The sequence below is a fragment of the Nothoprocta perdicaria genome, unplaced genomic scaffold (assembly GCF_003342845.1).
Source record: "Nothoprocta perdicaria isolate Ctin4 unplaced genomic scaffold, notPer1 scaffold_7, whole genome shotgun sequence".
Taxonomy (NCBI): Eukaryota; Metazoa; Chordata; class Aves; order Tinamiformes; family Tinamidae; genus Nothoprocta; species Nothoprocta perdicaria.
This window is the reverse complement of record NW_020455976.1, coordinates 4,852,979-4,868,907: the sequence shown is the minus strand read 5'-3', so window position 1 is coordinate 4,868,907 and position 15,929 is coordinate 4,852,979. Positions and strand designations below refer to the sequence as shown.

Here is a 15,929-nt window from a genome sequence, read left to right as displayed (position 1 = left end):
TCCTATCACTCTGTTATCATTCCTTACAACTGCCTCTTTGTTTTGCTTGCTAAATCTTCCTTGAAAATCCTAATCCCTCCACATGTCCCTCAGGTCCCTCAGTAGCAAACAAACATACGAAGCAAAGGACTGCAGCAGAACTCTGCACAGGTAGATACCGACCTTCCTACCACTCTGCAGCCTCCACTAGACATTAGCCTTTCACATTTTTGCTCATTTCCAAGTTGAATTATAAACACCCCAGACTCAGGATTACCCCAAACGATATCACAGTGGCCTTCCTTTATGGCCTGAGACACAGGCGTAACAGTAAGAGCAGCAACGCTGTCAACACACACCAAGAAACAGAGGCAGGGACAGAAGATGCCACCCACCCGCCACATTTGGCACTGCTGCTGTGCAAACACTGCCCAAAGTTTGGGCTCTGTATTTGATTCCTTAATTATGGAGAAAAAGGGCATGGAGAAGCCTGCGTGCAGGGCACCTGCGAGCCCCAGCCCTCACTCGTTATCTGCTTCCCAATCAAATCAATAAGAGTCTTAGAAGAAAGGCAGGCTAATTAGCAGCTATTAACCTCCTGTATCATTATTGTATCAAACTACAGGAAATTATTAATGCTTCAGAGCAGTCATATTGGTAACTGGCAAACTCAAACACCCCATTTGCTATTACACTTTAGCAGATTTTCCCCAGCGACTCACAGAGGCTCCAAATTCCCTTTAACGTTTCAGGGTCTTCCAAAAAAAAGCACCTCCGTGTCCCTGACTGTCTCTGCAGATGCTGCCTGAGGAAACAGGACTCGAGCACAGACAGGCCTAGGCTACGGTTTCCCCAGGTCCAGCTCAGTCCCTCCACGGCCTCAGCTGGGGCCACTCCTTCAACTTTTTGATCCCCTTCATTTACACACTGGTGTCTCTGGGCCCCAAACTGGGTTTGATCCATTTCAGTTGCAACACTAAGTTTCTGTTGAGAAGATTTTCTATTTAAAGATGGATATATACACAGAGAGCGACACACACGTGTACACACTTTGTGCACAGTGACACATCAGAAGGCTAAAGAACATCCAAAAAGCTATTTACAATAGTCATAAGCAGATGAAACCTGCCTATTCTAACCACATATATATTCATACTCATTTGACATTTTCTCCAACATGACCCTAAAACACCATAAATTAAACCCAATGGTAAAAAATCCTAGTTGCACAGATTCACCTAATTTTTTATACTTCACTTCTCCTCTTCTCACCTCAAGAGAAACAAGCCCAGATACGTCCTCGGGGATTTTTGTGAGCTGATTAGTAGCTAGGTTCAGTTCCACCATGCTTGTCCAAGTCCCGAAGTCCAATGGGAGCGAGGTCAGCTGATTGTCCTGGGATTGAACACATCAAACATTTAGGGCTTGCATTTACACAAGGTCGACAAGGTATCTGAGGGATTAAACAAACTGTTTATAAAATGAAAAACTGATAATAAAAATGTAGATAAGAACATTTTTATAATTGGCCAAATATTTTTCAAATTCCTTAGAACATAATAAGCAAATCAGAGTTACAGAATCAACTCTGTGTTACCAACGTGAACTGAAGTGAAATAATCAGAAGTACACAATTCTCAAGATTTCAAATGTCCCAATAGTTAAAACAATATTTTTGTCCTTTTTGAGTTGAATACAATGAAGGTTTAAATAATAATAATTATAAGTAATAATAATAATAAAAATAATAAAAATGAAAACACAAAAACAAAAAAAATTGCACTGAAAATTCACCATGACTTGCAAAGGTGCTATCAGCAATGTGCAAAACCCCCTAACATAAATTTGCTACAAAGAACATAGCAAACAATGCCCTAAAGCCGCCAGTAAATACACCTTAATGGCTCGAAGCAAACATATCTCAAATGAGCCTGAACATGTTACTGTTGAAAACGTTGCTACGAAATTTGATTTAGACCAAACACTCTAAAAAAAAAAAAAAAAAAAAGTAGGTTATTCAAACTCGTAAACACGCAGAACAACAGACAAGCACATGCTAAATAATAATAATGAAAACTAAGAAAGCATTTATGCTAAAAATATTTAAAAACAAGCTTGGTTACTGCTGAAACAGGTTTTATTATCCCATCTTTATCAGAACCTAAAACAAATCCAGAGATGATTATCATCACTTTCCCTCAGCTCTTCACTACACGTGGTGTATGCTGTAAGGTTCTCTTTTTGTGTGCTCTGCAACTACCACCAGAAGTCTTCAAACTTAGATTTGGAGGAATAGGTCCAAAAAAAAAAAAAAAAAACTCATTTGAACTCTGCAATTGGCTACGTTGCTCTCACTGTTCAAGTGCAGGAAAACCTGTCAAAATCTGAATTGAGAGAGAGACAAATCATCAACATTTCAGCAGTACTCCTCAGAACTCCTATGGAGATGCTGTATGTTATAGCACCCGAGTCCATTTCAGTGTCATCAATTTATTCCTTGGATAATTAAGATTGTTAGAACACATGGAATAAGAAACTCAGCTCCTCATTGACGTTACAAACAGCAGTGTCCGTGTCTCACCTTCATGTTCAGCTTACTTAAAACTTTAGCTCTAGAGAAAATTCCAAAGGGAATTTTATTGATGCGGTTGTGCTCCATGTTGAGGGAGTAGATTGTGGAGAACTGGGACGGGCCGCCCACAGGGTAGGACTGGAAGCAGTTCCTGGCCAGTGTTAAACTAGTCAATTTGACAAGGCTGGATAAAAGACCCTGCAGAGAGAAGAAAACCACTCAGGAACTTCGGAGGGGTTCATTTGAACACACATCCTTGCCTGCATGCACCTCGTTAGAAAAGCCTCCCCTCCAGCGCATCCCCAAAATACAAACAGTTCTAACACATAAGCCAGTGTTAAATTTGATAGAAGTTGTTAGCAACAATTTCACCCTCATAATCACTGGGCTTTATGTTATTTCTCCCTTTCTCCTTATCTACTAACAGATGCATGAGAGCAAAGATTTCACATTTAAAAGCTCTATGGTTTGTAAAGCCAAAGTCTGCTCAGAGCCGAGCGCGCGGCTTGGCGAGTACCAACGGCTCACGCTGCTCCTTCAAATGGGGGCTTGGTTTCCTATAGGAAACATCTACAGGGCAAAGGGAAGGAATTGGAGGGTTCAGAAGGGTTATCAGAAACCCAGATATTTTTCCCTCTCTTCAAGCATATTCCTAAGGAATACTACTCTACTTCTTTTTTCTTTCTCCCTAAGAAAATGCAAAGCAACAATCCTGGAGTTAAGAAAGATACCCCGGGTTACCCAATGCCTCTGCAGGCTCATTCTACACCTCTTCCTAATTTTATTAGCTTAAAAAATCTAGACAGCAGGGACTCTTGAGTTTATCTGGCAGCTACGTGCCAAGCAAGTTGCTGGAGCTATGGAGATGAAAATTGAGAGCGAAATTACAGCTAAAGCACCACCCTTTGCTTATCACGATGCCAGCTAGCACTCAGCTCTATTTGCTTAAGTATCACAGAAATTAGAGAGTTATGCATGGCATTATATGCCATAAATAATGCAACATCTGCAATCAGGAACGAGCAGTAGCAGGATAATGATTCCAACTGTACTCTTAATGTCGCTATGTCTGGGTTACAATCTGAATGCTGTGTTTATCTTGAAGTTTAAGAGTCTGCTTTTGAGGCTTTTACCAGGAAAGTTTTGGTTACTTTCCCTTTTCTAAATAGCTTGCTAATATTACCATAAATAACATGGATTAAGTAGGACTTGTCTACATCTCATAACTAAAAACTTCAAAGAATTGAAATACAAATCTCAGGGCATTTCAGCATATATCAGTGAAGCAGTTTTCTCCCCTAGGACCAAACAACAGATCTTTAAATCAGTGCTAATCATTAAAATCTATTTGTTAGCTATTATGACCTTTTATTATGAAATCCTGCCTTTACCTAACTCTTTATTTAACAGATACTACTCTTTTTCCTAGAGTTAGATGATCTCTGAGCTCTGCTACAAACACACTTCAGTGCTTCAAATGGATATTGGCATTTTTAAAATTCATTTTCAAATCTTCATCCATACAAAAATCAAAAAAACAGCTTAGCTAATATACTCTAATAGCCTAGAGTAATCAGGCACACACATTCGAAGGGAAGAAACGGAATTGTGGTAGTATAAAGAGCAATGCTCTTGGCATCCACAAGAACTGGGCCAGTGCTGCCTTCTCCCAGCCCAGCTTTCTAAGATAAAATATTTATTAGGCATTGTCAGCAGCTTCAGCTATGTTTTCAAATTCAGAGGTTTATTCTGCAAATGTAACTCTTTGCATCATGAATAAAAAGTTTCCTGTTAGACAGACTGCACTACTAAATTACCCCCCGCTGCAAAGTAGCAGCTTAAGTGTTAACATATTGTTGGCAAATACATGTGCAGAAGGCAGCACAAGTCTCAAGGAGTTTTTTTATTATGGCTGAATATATTTTAGAGCAAATAGTCACCTCTCACGGTATCCATTTGTGATTACACTGCAGTTGCTTTCGTGTCTTGCTGGGTTGGGCTACTTTAGCTTTCCCCGTAAAAGCAGCCTTGTAGCTCTCACTCATTAGCTTTTTCTTAAAAGACAGTTTTACCCAAATGCTATCATGCCTGTTCAGTAATTTATCTGAAGGAAAATAGTGACTGTACTTGGCTACTGTCAATGCTGTGCTTAATTGCAAACGTATTTAGCTTTTTTCCCCCCTCTTTGCATAGTTTCCTAGATTCCTCATTAAAAATATTTACTTAATTAGCAATATATGCACAATTCTCGTTTTGAATGGGTGAGGAGAACTTAAAAAATATAGTGAAAAGATTTTTCTCTATATGTTTAGCATCAGTCTCTAGAAACTGCAAATAAACAAAAAAGGTAGATATAATCCAGCAATCTACATAGTTTCAAAGTTGCAGATATCTAAACTGGTTTTTTGCTTGTTTGTTTTTTAACGATCTGTAACCAATTACTTGGGTCTCCTAGCAATATGGAATTGGAGACTACTAGGGCACATTTTGGAAAATTATAGCACAGGAGTATAGAAAAAGGTAAAAAGGTGACTAGGACTTTCTGTCCTCACTCAGTTCCAGAAACATGTCACTTCTACAGACTCAGAAAGTATCTCTAAAGCTCTTGTCTTTTCTCCTGAGCTCGAAGCAAAGGAGAAGGTGAATATGACAACCAAGGGCAGCCACTACAAAAAGGGGAAAAGGGAGAGAACTGCTCTTCGCCCCTGACCCTCGCAGGGGTGCTTGGAAATGTAAAATATAGTAGTATTTTTTTTTCTTTTTCCCTCTTAACCGCTGGATGTTGTGTCAATAAACTGCTAGATCACATTGGTGTCAACAGCATTCACCTTTTTACATTAAAATCTACATGCTAAGGCCAAGTAGCTATGGCAGATAGAGTATTCCTTAGGGCTATAATGCAAAATAAGGTACTTTTACACGGTCTGATCCCTCTGCTAAAGCACATTCCCTCCCACCTCAGCTCCCTGTGCCTCTCACCTCAGGTAGACTAGAAATGTTGTTGTTCTCCAAGTTCAGCTCATCAAGTTCACTGCACTTCGCTAAGGACTTCGGAATTGCCGACAGCCTGTTGTACCTTAGGCCAAGACGGCTTAGACTCGACAGATTTCCTACAAGGAAAAACAGTTATTAATGCACCATTAATACATCATTACATTAACACGAAGGAACAGGAAGAAGCTTGATCTATGAATCTTCTGCTGTCTCACTGTGCAAAAGCGAACAAGAAACACAAGCCCTCTACACCTCAAGCTTTTCAAATGGTGAAAGGCAACTGTCACCCCAAAGGATAATCCCAGTGTTTACAGCATTTTCTAATGCTCAGGTACAACACGCAATAAAAGTTTATATTGCATACTTCTTAAGTTTAGCACAGCACGGTGAGGAAGCAAAGCCTACATCCTACTGTAGATGTCCTTCTATCCTTACTCTCCTACCAACAAGCAACTCTTTATAGCTGTCCAGATGTCCCTTAAAATAACTATTCTTTAATTACAGATATCATTAGTCATGGTGTGACTCACGGTACCAAAACTTGGGCATACTTTACACAGTTCAGGTTCTGGCAAAACAATTTCCTCTACAGGGACAAAAACCCTTTTACCAACCTCCAAAAGCAACACAGTCTTCAAAAAGACATAGAAAAAAAATAATCTTCCAAGTTTTCTAAATGCCACCAAAGGAAAAGTCTGGAGGAAATCCGCAAAAATCTGGACAATAGCACACTTCAAAATATTTCCCAATATTGCCAGGCCGACAGTCCCGGTTGACATATATTTCTGCCAGGAAAAGAAAAAAATCCCTGCAAAACTTGCAACTTGAAAATTTCCCATCCGAAACTGCTTTTAGCCGTGACCACTGTAAACACTTGGCGAGTACTGAGGACTGAAATCAGCTTCTGAGGATGTCTTTGAGCTATATGGTAGCGAGGGCATTTGGGACTCGGCTGCAACAATAACAGCTTGAACTTCACTGAGAAGTCAGCTAGGGACTGCATAAAGGGCAGTGCTGAGTCTTCTGCCTTGGCCACGTGATTAGAAAACATGTCCATGCACAGACACACACGGCACTCACGGGAGCGTCTGAACAGGTTCCCACAATCAGGCCCTTGCAAATATTCACCATTTATACTCCTTCTTACAACCACTAGCAGGACATAATGTCAATCCTGCATATTTAAATACTGGAAAGATGCATAAAAACGGACTGAAATTTTAACAAAGAACAGCAAGAATACACAGAAGCTGCTCAAAAAAGATAAAGGGAGATCTGCACGTGCAGTCTGGCTCATCACTCTTTACTCACTGGGTGACTGACAGACAAATGCTGCACCCGTACGTGTGCCTGTACACCAACACAGAGCACCCTTCACTACTAAAACCCTGAAGGAGCCGCAGCTTTCGGGTCTCCACGGGACATCCGAGGGGATGCAGCAGGAGCAGAGCGCCAGGCCACACAGGGCAGCTCTGCCCCACGCTGTGTGTGCAGCTTTGCTCCCACCTTGCACAAAAACACTCCAGAGTTGCACTGCACTGTCATTTTCCAAGCCAGAACACCCCCTGGGCACTGCCAGAAAGCAGGTGTAAACAGCTTCTCTTGAGAAGATCTTATGGATGTTCCTCTACCCGAGCAATCTCTGTCCTGTGTGGGAAAGGTGCCGCAGGGGCAGCAGAGGATGCACCCACAGCGACTGCTTGACACCCCGCAGCAATAAACCCCGCAGCAAACGCAGTAGTCTCAAGTCTGCAGCTGTAAAAGTAAATTTTTTAAGTGAAATTCACCCAGAAGCCCAGGCCTGGAGCTCCTGCGTGTGCCCAGTCCAGCCCTGCATTATCCCACGCGATACATACTATGAAATTCCTTCCACCTGTAAGATTTAAGCCGTAGCTGCAGCAGCAGCAGTGACTCTATGGCTGCTCTGGGAAGGGCTGTCCTGAAACCCAACAGGATTGGAGCTGCTTGCTAATTCCAAGCCTGAATTTATATAGGACTAATTTATTGTCATTTATTCCTCTGCCAATGTTGTACTTTAACTTAAATATCTTTTCAACCTCAGAGTTTATATTCATCCATCACTGTGAACATATCCCAGGGAGTAACTGCCTGCTTTATCAGCTTTTATTTTGATAAGCTGGACAAGCCAGATCTCTTAGGCTGCTCTTCACAAAACAAAAAATGATCCTTCTAGCTCTTCCCTGCACTCAGCCTTTTTTTTTTCTGCTTGTTTGTTTTCCCTCTTAAGAAAGAAACCAGGAGAGGTCAGGATTTTGAGGAGGGGAGCACGTTCAGTGTGCGGGTTCAGCGATGCCAGGACTCGTCCCGCTCTCCTGGGAACATCTCCTGTCCATCCCAGTGCTGCTCCTGCTGCCTTCCCTGCATCCCTCTGCCTTCACCAACCCCTCACGGGACCTTTACATCCTACTGACATCTTGTATATTCTGTACTATAAGTGAGAAAATCCAGTTTATCAGAGGAATTACTGCAAGTTCCCAAACAGCAGACCTTGAATATCTGTACAAATAGATGTGATCCTCTCTATAGGTCTCTGAGCTCAAGAAGATCATCTGCTGCTCTTGCAGGTTCTCTCCACACGTACACACCTTTTCTTCTGTATCATCTCCCTTAGAGAACTGGTCCTGAAGGATTCGACTCTACCTCAGAATCTCTAACTTTTATAAATATTCTTAGATTTTGATTTGATTAAACTTTGCGTGTTACAAGCAGCTATTAAAGAACCTACTCCTCATTAGTACCCATTTCGTATTTGAGAGAGCACAGTTCACTAAGGGATCACTTTCTAAGGAAGATCACCCGCTGTTTCACATACGGAAGGTATCAGATGCCATTTCTAACAGACAGAAATCAAGATACATACAGAAATAATCTAATCCAAACCTCATGCCATTTCTCAAGAAAGCAACACACATTTAATACATAATTTAATTTACATTTAATAACATAAATTTAATACAGCACATTATTTAATCTTAACCTGCATCCTACAAGCAAAGACAGTGTTGCCACTATCCAGCCTTGCAGGCAAGATCTGAAATCTCTACCCAACTGACCGGGGGGAAACGCCTTCCTAAGCCAAAGCTTTTAGATTCGTAAGGGTCTAAATCAGCTTTTCCAAATCAATCATCTAAGAGCTCGCAAATCCTCTCTGTAACTTGCATGGCTGGAACATCCCATTTAATATCCTCTGGTTAATCTCTGGAGTGTCAGGAAGAGCTGGGAGGGGACGAGGGAACTCGGGAGAAACGCAGGAGGGGAGGGAATCCCTCCTGACCACTAAGTGCGACACAAATAGCACTTGACTTACAAACTCCAGATTTTATTGATGTTAACAGCTAGGTGTTTTTCATGTATTTTACTTTTTTTCTCTCCAGTCACCGGTCCCTCCTGGATACACCAGACTAGCAGTGGAAGCAGATCCAGACTCAAGAATCACAAGGTCAGGCAGCCCCACCACTTGTGCCCTGTTCAAAGCCAAGTGCATTAAATTCCTTCCTGCTCAAAGGCTAAAAAATCTCCATAAAGACAGGTTAATTTTAAACCTTTTTTTTTTTTAAAAAAAAAAAAAAAAAAAAAACTTATAGCACTTCAAAATTAATCTCTACCACCTCTGTGGGTTTCAGTGCCATCCAAAAAGAACAGGGCAATTCCTCTGTAGCTTCAGTCTAACTAGATTCCTAATAATTCCTCTCGGTTTCAACCAGATTCAGGTTTCCCTCATTATTTCAAGATTAAGACTAAAGCGTGGCTTTCAGCACTTACTTATTTTTATCCTATGAAAGACACATGCAAGGTGCTGGGAAACACTGAGTTAATGCATCTGAGATGCACTATACACAGCGCCCACACCAGGCTATGGAGCACACGGTCATAGCAAAACATTTCTGAAATCTCCTCTAAACTATGAAAATCTAACTTCATTTAATAGGTTTCATCCAAACGCCTGTAACTAACACACCTGCCTGTCTCCCCTCTGATGGGTTCCTTCGAATCCCTCTTCTCACACGCCTGCTTCTTACATGAAGAAAATAAGATTGGGGTCTTCTTTTCCTTTCTACTGCACATAAATCATTCTGAAAACACAAAGCTTCAGTTATATTAAGTCTAAACTTATTGGTCTCCATATCTAAATACCGTGTGATTGCATATGCATTCTTTAAAATAAACAATCCTCATCCTAATCCTACCATAAGGAATGTATATACAGACAAAATAGAAAAACGCACAAAATTGTTCCACACATACACACAAAAAGAAAATTCAATAAGTAAACAGAGAGTTAATAATGCAAGAGAAGCTAGTCTATTTTTACAGAAGAATACTGAATATATAACTATGTAATGTTGGATCAGGGATTTATTTATTAAGACAATAACAGAAAATTATAATTAGTTTGCATTTCCAAAAAAAGATAAAAAACATAAAAAACGCACATCACAAAGGAGCCAAAAGCAACAGGGACTTTTTGTTTTTTCAGATTTTCAATTAAATCATTAAGTTTTACTCAATTCATACTTTCTAAGACAAAGCCACTGAAGTTTATTTCATTGTATTTTTCATTGGTAGACATATTTTCATTTTGAATGGAATATTAAAATTTTTAGTAAAATTAAGATTCATATCAATGCAAGTCACCAAAGAACAATTTGCAACCATTTGTCAAAGTGTTTTGCAGAAAAAATAGTAAATATTTCTTACTGATAGATGTGTGTAATTTTAAAGTCTGCCCTGCTATATAGTGCGAGCATATAAAAGTATGCAGCACATGAAGGTATACACATAATTTTTTAGCTGGCTAAGGAAAGTGAGAGCAATTGCACTCAAACCGTAGCTCTATCTAGGCAAGTATCTTTTCTCTGGAAAAGCAGCCCCAGCAATGAGTCCTTCCCACTGGAAGGGACAGGAACCACAGGTTTCCACCCCTGGGCTGGGCAGGGCCAGAGCAGCTCCTGCAGCCCGCACGGCTGCTGCTCTTCTCACACACCAGCCCCTTGCTCCCGTTTTTCAGAGTCAAGCTCGCCAGACTTGGTCCCTTTTAGATGCATTTGTTAAGCCTGGTATAGTTAAAATGCCATTTTTAAGTGTTTCTCCTCCTCTACAGGGGCAATACTTCCCAGCATGGAAAGGTTTCAACTGCAGTTCCTATAATTTGAGCTATACCGGTTGCATATTCATACTCCGGCACATGCAATTCACCAGGCTTCCATCACCTATTTCTCCTAAAAGCACCCTGGTGATTTGGGAGGTAAAGACTGAGGTTAGAACAGGTTGCTGCAGTTTCACCCAGCCAAAAGGACAAAGTTTTCACCCTACAACCCTCGCTTCATGCAGCTCTCCTTCAGTTTTCACTCTGAAGCTCATCTGCCACAGTGAAGGGCACGGACTCCAGCCCTGAATATTCCTCTGATTTCCCTAACCATCCTTTGGCCTGTCAGCCACTGAAAAGTGTGTCCAATGATGTATTTTTTTTGTGCTTTTAGAGCATCATTTTGGAGCATTTACAACTGAGTGTTCTTTTTCCTATTAAAACGTCTGTTGCCTTAAATGTCCATGAATATGCCCCCCTTGACTATGGCCAGGCTGCACGTGTAAACACACCATAATAGACAATTACAAAATAGATGGAGAACTTTTTTAAATGTTGTAACTTTGTTTCTCTTGCATTTCTTTCTCAAATAACTCCTTGCACTTTTAAATAAGAAATTACAAACACATTTATACAAAATGCGCAAATTAATTAAATCTGCAAAGAAAGAACACTCACAATGTGGTATTTGCAGAACAATATTTTTAAACCAGCCTGTAATCCAACTGGCTAGCGACCCGAAATGCTTCACTCCACCCAAAATCTGCCTTCTCTGTGTCCCAAAACTCCAAGTATTAATTTTAATATAAATAGTGTGTTATTTACCTCCGCTTATGTATCTTTTGGATATCCCCTCTTATTAGTGTGCCAGCTAGGCATGCAGAGATAAGACATTGTTTAAATGAAAGCAGCTCACAATTTCCTCCCTGCACCCCCCGCCCAAAAGCCAGTCCGATGCGGGGGGGATTGCAACTAAAACACCAAGATCCCACTTTGATTTCGGTCTCTATTTGAGACTCTTGGAGTGTGCTAAGCCGCTCCACAAAGCGCATTTTTCTTGCGGGAAATGATCTAATATACCAAGTACTTTGCAATTTTCAATCAACAGAAATCCAGATATGAATGTATCAAGCCAATATCGGTAAAGCAAGACATGAGGTCACTTCCTGACAACTGCCATCACAAATTGACATTAGTTACTGTAGGAAAGAGCTTGTGAAGTATTAATTGCAACGAGGACTTTGTATTTGTGAACATGTTGGCTCTGCTACCTCGGTAATCCTTGTGAATGCCTAATCCCTTCCCTACCACTCCCTGCATGTCACCCTTCCACATCCCTTTGCCACCGCTCCTTTGCAGCTCAGTACTGCACCAACAGTTAGGAAACAGCCCTTTCTTAAATTTTAACTATTTTTATTAACAATCTTGCAGCAGGACCAGAAATCTCTGTGCTTGGACAGGCCAGCAGTAGATTTAAATTCCGCTCACCAGCTTTCTGGGCTTTGCTTGCAGGGCAGGGGAAAGACAGGGGCAAGGCAGGCAGGTTTCCAAACCAACCTGGCCCAGAGGGGACTTACTGGGATCGATCCTGCAGTACTGGGAAGTAATGGGCAGTACTGTGTTTTCTGTCGTGTTTTCCACAACAGGAGGCTTGCTGTATACTAAATATTTATAGTGAGCAATGCACCTTTGTCTCTCTTGCCCCCAGCCCGTGACATAGGGCATAAACAAGGGACATGTGGAGGGCGCTGGTAGGTGGGGGTGCCGTGGCCGGGCAGGGCGCAGAGGCAGCCGGAGTGACAAACAGGAGTGACTCCAACCCCGGGCAGCAGCCCCGAGCACAGGGAGCCAGGGGCTCGGAGCACAGGGAGCAGCGGGAGCTGCAAGGGCACGAGCAGCTCGGCAGGAGCCCGCGCCGTTCCCGGGGCCACATGCAACCCACCCCACGTGGCTCTCCGTGCTCAGAGCCTCCCGTTGAACAATCCCAACCACAAAGCAAGCTGTAATCTACAGAATCAAGCCACAGCTTGCTTTAATGTTGAACCCAAACTGCGATGACTAAGAAATAAAAGCCAATGTTGCTGAACTGGCTATGGCTGCCTTTTTTGTAGCATGCGTAAATGTAGGTTGATCATTATCATTTCAACTGGAGTTTATGTTTTTTCCCCTTAAGTATTCAATTCTGGCTGCTTCTGAACTGCGTTTTATGTGGCACAAATAATGACTTCTGGTTTTAAATCTCTCAACAAAAACCCTTGTGTTGGTCAATACAAAGAACAGATGTTTTCCAGTGGTGTAAAGACTGAACAAGCTAAGTTAAAGATAGGACAGTATATTGTTGTCTCTTGCTATTACTCATCTGCCTTTGGGCTTGTTTCAGCTATAAAGCTTGGAAATCTGCAATGCAAAGATACAGATTTAAACGTAAATAACTTCAAAAAATTAGTAAAAATGCCTTAAAAATGCAGTGGAAAACCAAAATAGCAAAAAAAAGATGCAGAAATTTAGTCTCTCTAGGTACAAATGACTCAACAAAAACAACCTAAAGTTACAATAAATCAAAAAAAAAAAAAAGATGACTCAAACTATTTTGACTGCATTTTCAGTAATTTCCAAGTGACCTAACCGGCTCAGTAACTATTGCATGCTCCTCTCTCCAAGGGCTTTTCCTGGGAGCCACGCTCCCACGCCGCTTTGTGAGTGAGATTTTTGAGAAGTTTAATGCCTGCAAGTCGTTGAACATCTCAATAAATTATACTAACACTCTGTACAAGAAGCAACCATAGTGGCCTATTAGCTCTGACAATCAATATCCATCAATTTACTACGTTTTTTTCCCCACAAATTCATCTGTAGAACCACCTCCCTAGATATGACATGTACAGCACGTGTAAACTTTATTTAAAACAGCTTTCATTAAGACTGACAAAAAAAATTGCTACAAAAATAAGGCTGCGCTTACGAGTGGTGTAAGTTAAACGCAAATTCCAGATGGAAAGAGATCTTGAGAGTTTAAAAATATCCTCCACCCAGGAAGGAAATTTAGCTATAGGGGATACTTCAGCACTGTAAACTCTGTTCAGGTCAAACTTGCTAAATAAAAAGCTACAGTCTCTTCATAGCCAAAATTTTCTGCTAAAAGAAAAACTGGAGTATTTAAGTAATTCCTTACTCTTCTGCTTGTTCACACCTTCATTATGCTCTAAATTATATTACAAAAGGTTTAAATATTAAGTATAATTCAAGTGGCAGCATTTTGTTTCCAATAAATATTTTTGGGACAATTAAGAGCTTAAAATCATAGTTATTGTCTTGTTTTTGTCTTTTTCAACATGCAGCAGCATGCATCTTCTGTTATATATTCAAGACAAATTTAACTAAATTAGAAAGTTATCTTTTGTTGTCTCATCCTGTAAGAGGTTCTGAAACCAGCTAAGAAAGGCTATGTTTATTTTGGTCTTTTATTCTCAAATGAAGCTGGAAAACCCTGCGTTTTACTTCATTAGAGCACAACAACTTTGTAGACTCCGAGGAAAGTTTTAAAATTGTTCTGCTAAAGAGTGTAAAACAAATAATTCATTCAGGATGTTTATCCTTTTAGTCTTCTCCACTTTCCTCTAGCTGAGGATGACAGTTAAAGACACTGGCCAAAGCGTTACCTAATAGTCCTTTAGCCTTATAAATGACCAGTCTCACTACAGAGCGGACAGACAAGCTGCACATATTGACACAAAATCACAGAACAGCTCAAACCAGAGGCTGAAGTAAGGGATTTTCTTGCGACTCCTATGCAGAGACAGTGCCACAGCCCACACCAGAGCTAGACTTAACAGAATCCAGCAATCTGGAAGCTACATTGGAAGCAACACGTGCATCCCGCACTTTCGACCTCAAGCGTGAAGTTGTCCCGAGCAGAACGCCATTCATCCTATAGTTACCAATCAAATACTCATCCTTGAATTTGTTCCTCTCACTGAGCGTGCTGAAATAGAGATTTACTTTGCTCTGCCCGGCCTCCTTACGTACCTATGGTTTCTGGCAGGTCCAGGAGCTCATTGTGCTGCAAGTCAAGATTGGTGATCTGCGTGCAACTTCCAATCTCCTCTGGAAGATGTTCGAGCTGATTGTGCGCTACATCCAGCGTTATGAGGTTACACAACTCACCTGAGAGCACACGAGAGAGGCAAAACATCAGATTCTTCATTTTAATGCACAGCTGTATTCACACTGGGATAAACTAACTTCTAGATGAATAGGGTTAGAAGGAATCTAAGCAAAACATCTAATGCTACCATAAAAACCACAGATACTAAACAAGGCATTACAAAAACCTAACTGTATCAGTTAGATGTAAAACCTGAGCTTTTAAAAGTTGAGACAGGACTCTATAGATTCTATGTAGAAATCTTATCTATTTACTCGTTTTCCTTTTACAGTTTAGGAAGTTTAAAACAGCACAGAGCCAGTGGTTTGCATTGAGTTTGGAGAAATTCAGATATCTTTTTATAGCAAGAACTACTTTCAAGCACACAATCAACAGTTAAGAGATGTCAAAATTATTTTGTTGACAACACAGAAAGCTCCCCCAAAGCCCTGGGTGCTATTTTTAATCATTACAGACAAGGCAAATTATAATAATTAAACTCTATTTTTATAGATTATTATATTTTAAATATGCAAGCACAGTTGAAGCCAAGAATTACAAGCAAAAGGTTTAAAAAAAAAGGCTGAGCTTGGTTAGAGTTTCAAGCCACTTTACACTAAACATTCTCATTCATGAAGTTCAGGAATTTAAAAGCTGAACTAGGCACAACTTGCTACCTACTCCAGTGGCACTGATTTTAATGACAAACAGCCTGCATGCAAAGCAGGAGTTGGTTGGGCGTGTTACTTAAAAAACAAACAAAAGCCACCAAAAGGTGTGTGTGCAGGTGCAGGTACCCAGGGGTGTGGGCATTTGTCTTCTTTGCTTCTCATGGAGGTGAAATTAATGAGTTACTTTAGTATCTTCAGCTCTCTCCAGTAAAGACGAGGTCACTGTATTCATGTAAAATCCATCACTCCATGAGGACGAACGAGGAAGAGCAGCACATCCTGCTGAGGAGTGAACGGCTACTTTGAACCTATTATGCTATGTTACATTTTTGATGATCCAATCCTTAAGGATTTTCCCAAGACCTACAGAAATACGCTGGGCAAGCTCTGAAGCACAGGCTGCCAACCATTAGATCAGCCGGTCCCTTCTGCTGGCACAAACCATAAATACGTTGCGTTTTA

General features: G+C 40.8%; 1 protein-coding gene across 1 annotated transcript in view; it reads right to left on the bottom strand.

The window, feature by feature from the left end:
• The window catches only part of SHOC2 (SHOC2, leucine rich repeat scaffold protein), a 32,227-nt gene that overhangs the window by 5,694 nt on the left and 10,604 nt on the right, over nucleotides 1–15,929 (bottom strand). The window contains exons 2-5 of the mRNA XM_026050597.1: nucleotides 14,679–14,816; nucleotides 5,531–5,661; nucleotides 2,561–2,749; nucleotides 1,252–1,374 (exon numbers count right to left, since the gene is read on the bottom strand). Of these exons, the coding sequence (XP_025906382.1) occupies nucleotides 1,252–1,374; nucleotides 2,561–2,749; nucleotides 5,531–5,661; nucleotides 14,679–14,816 (581 nt within the window). The remainder of the gene's footprint in view (nucleotides 1–1,251; nucleotides 1,375–2,560; nucleotides 2,750–5,530; nucleotides 5,662–14,678; nucleotides 14,817–15,929) is intronic.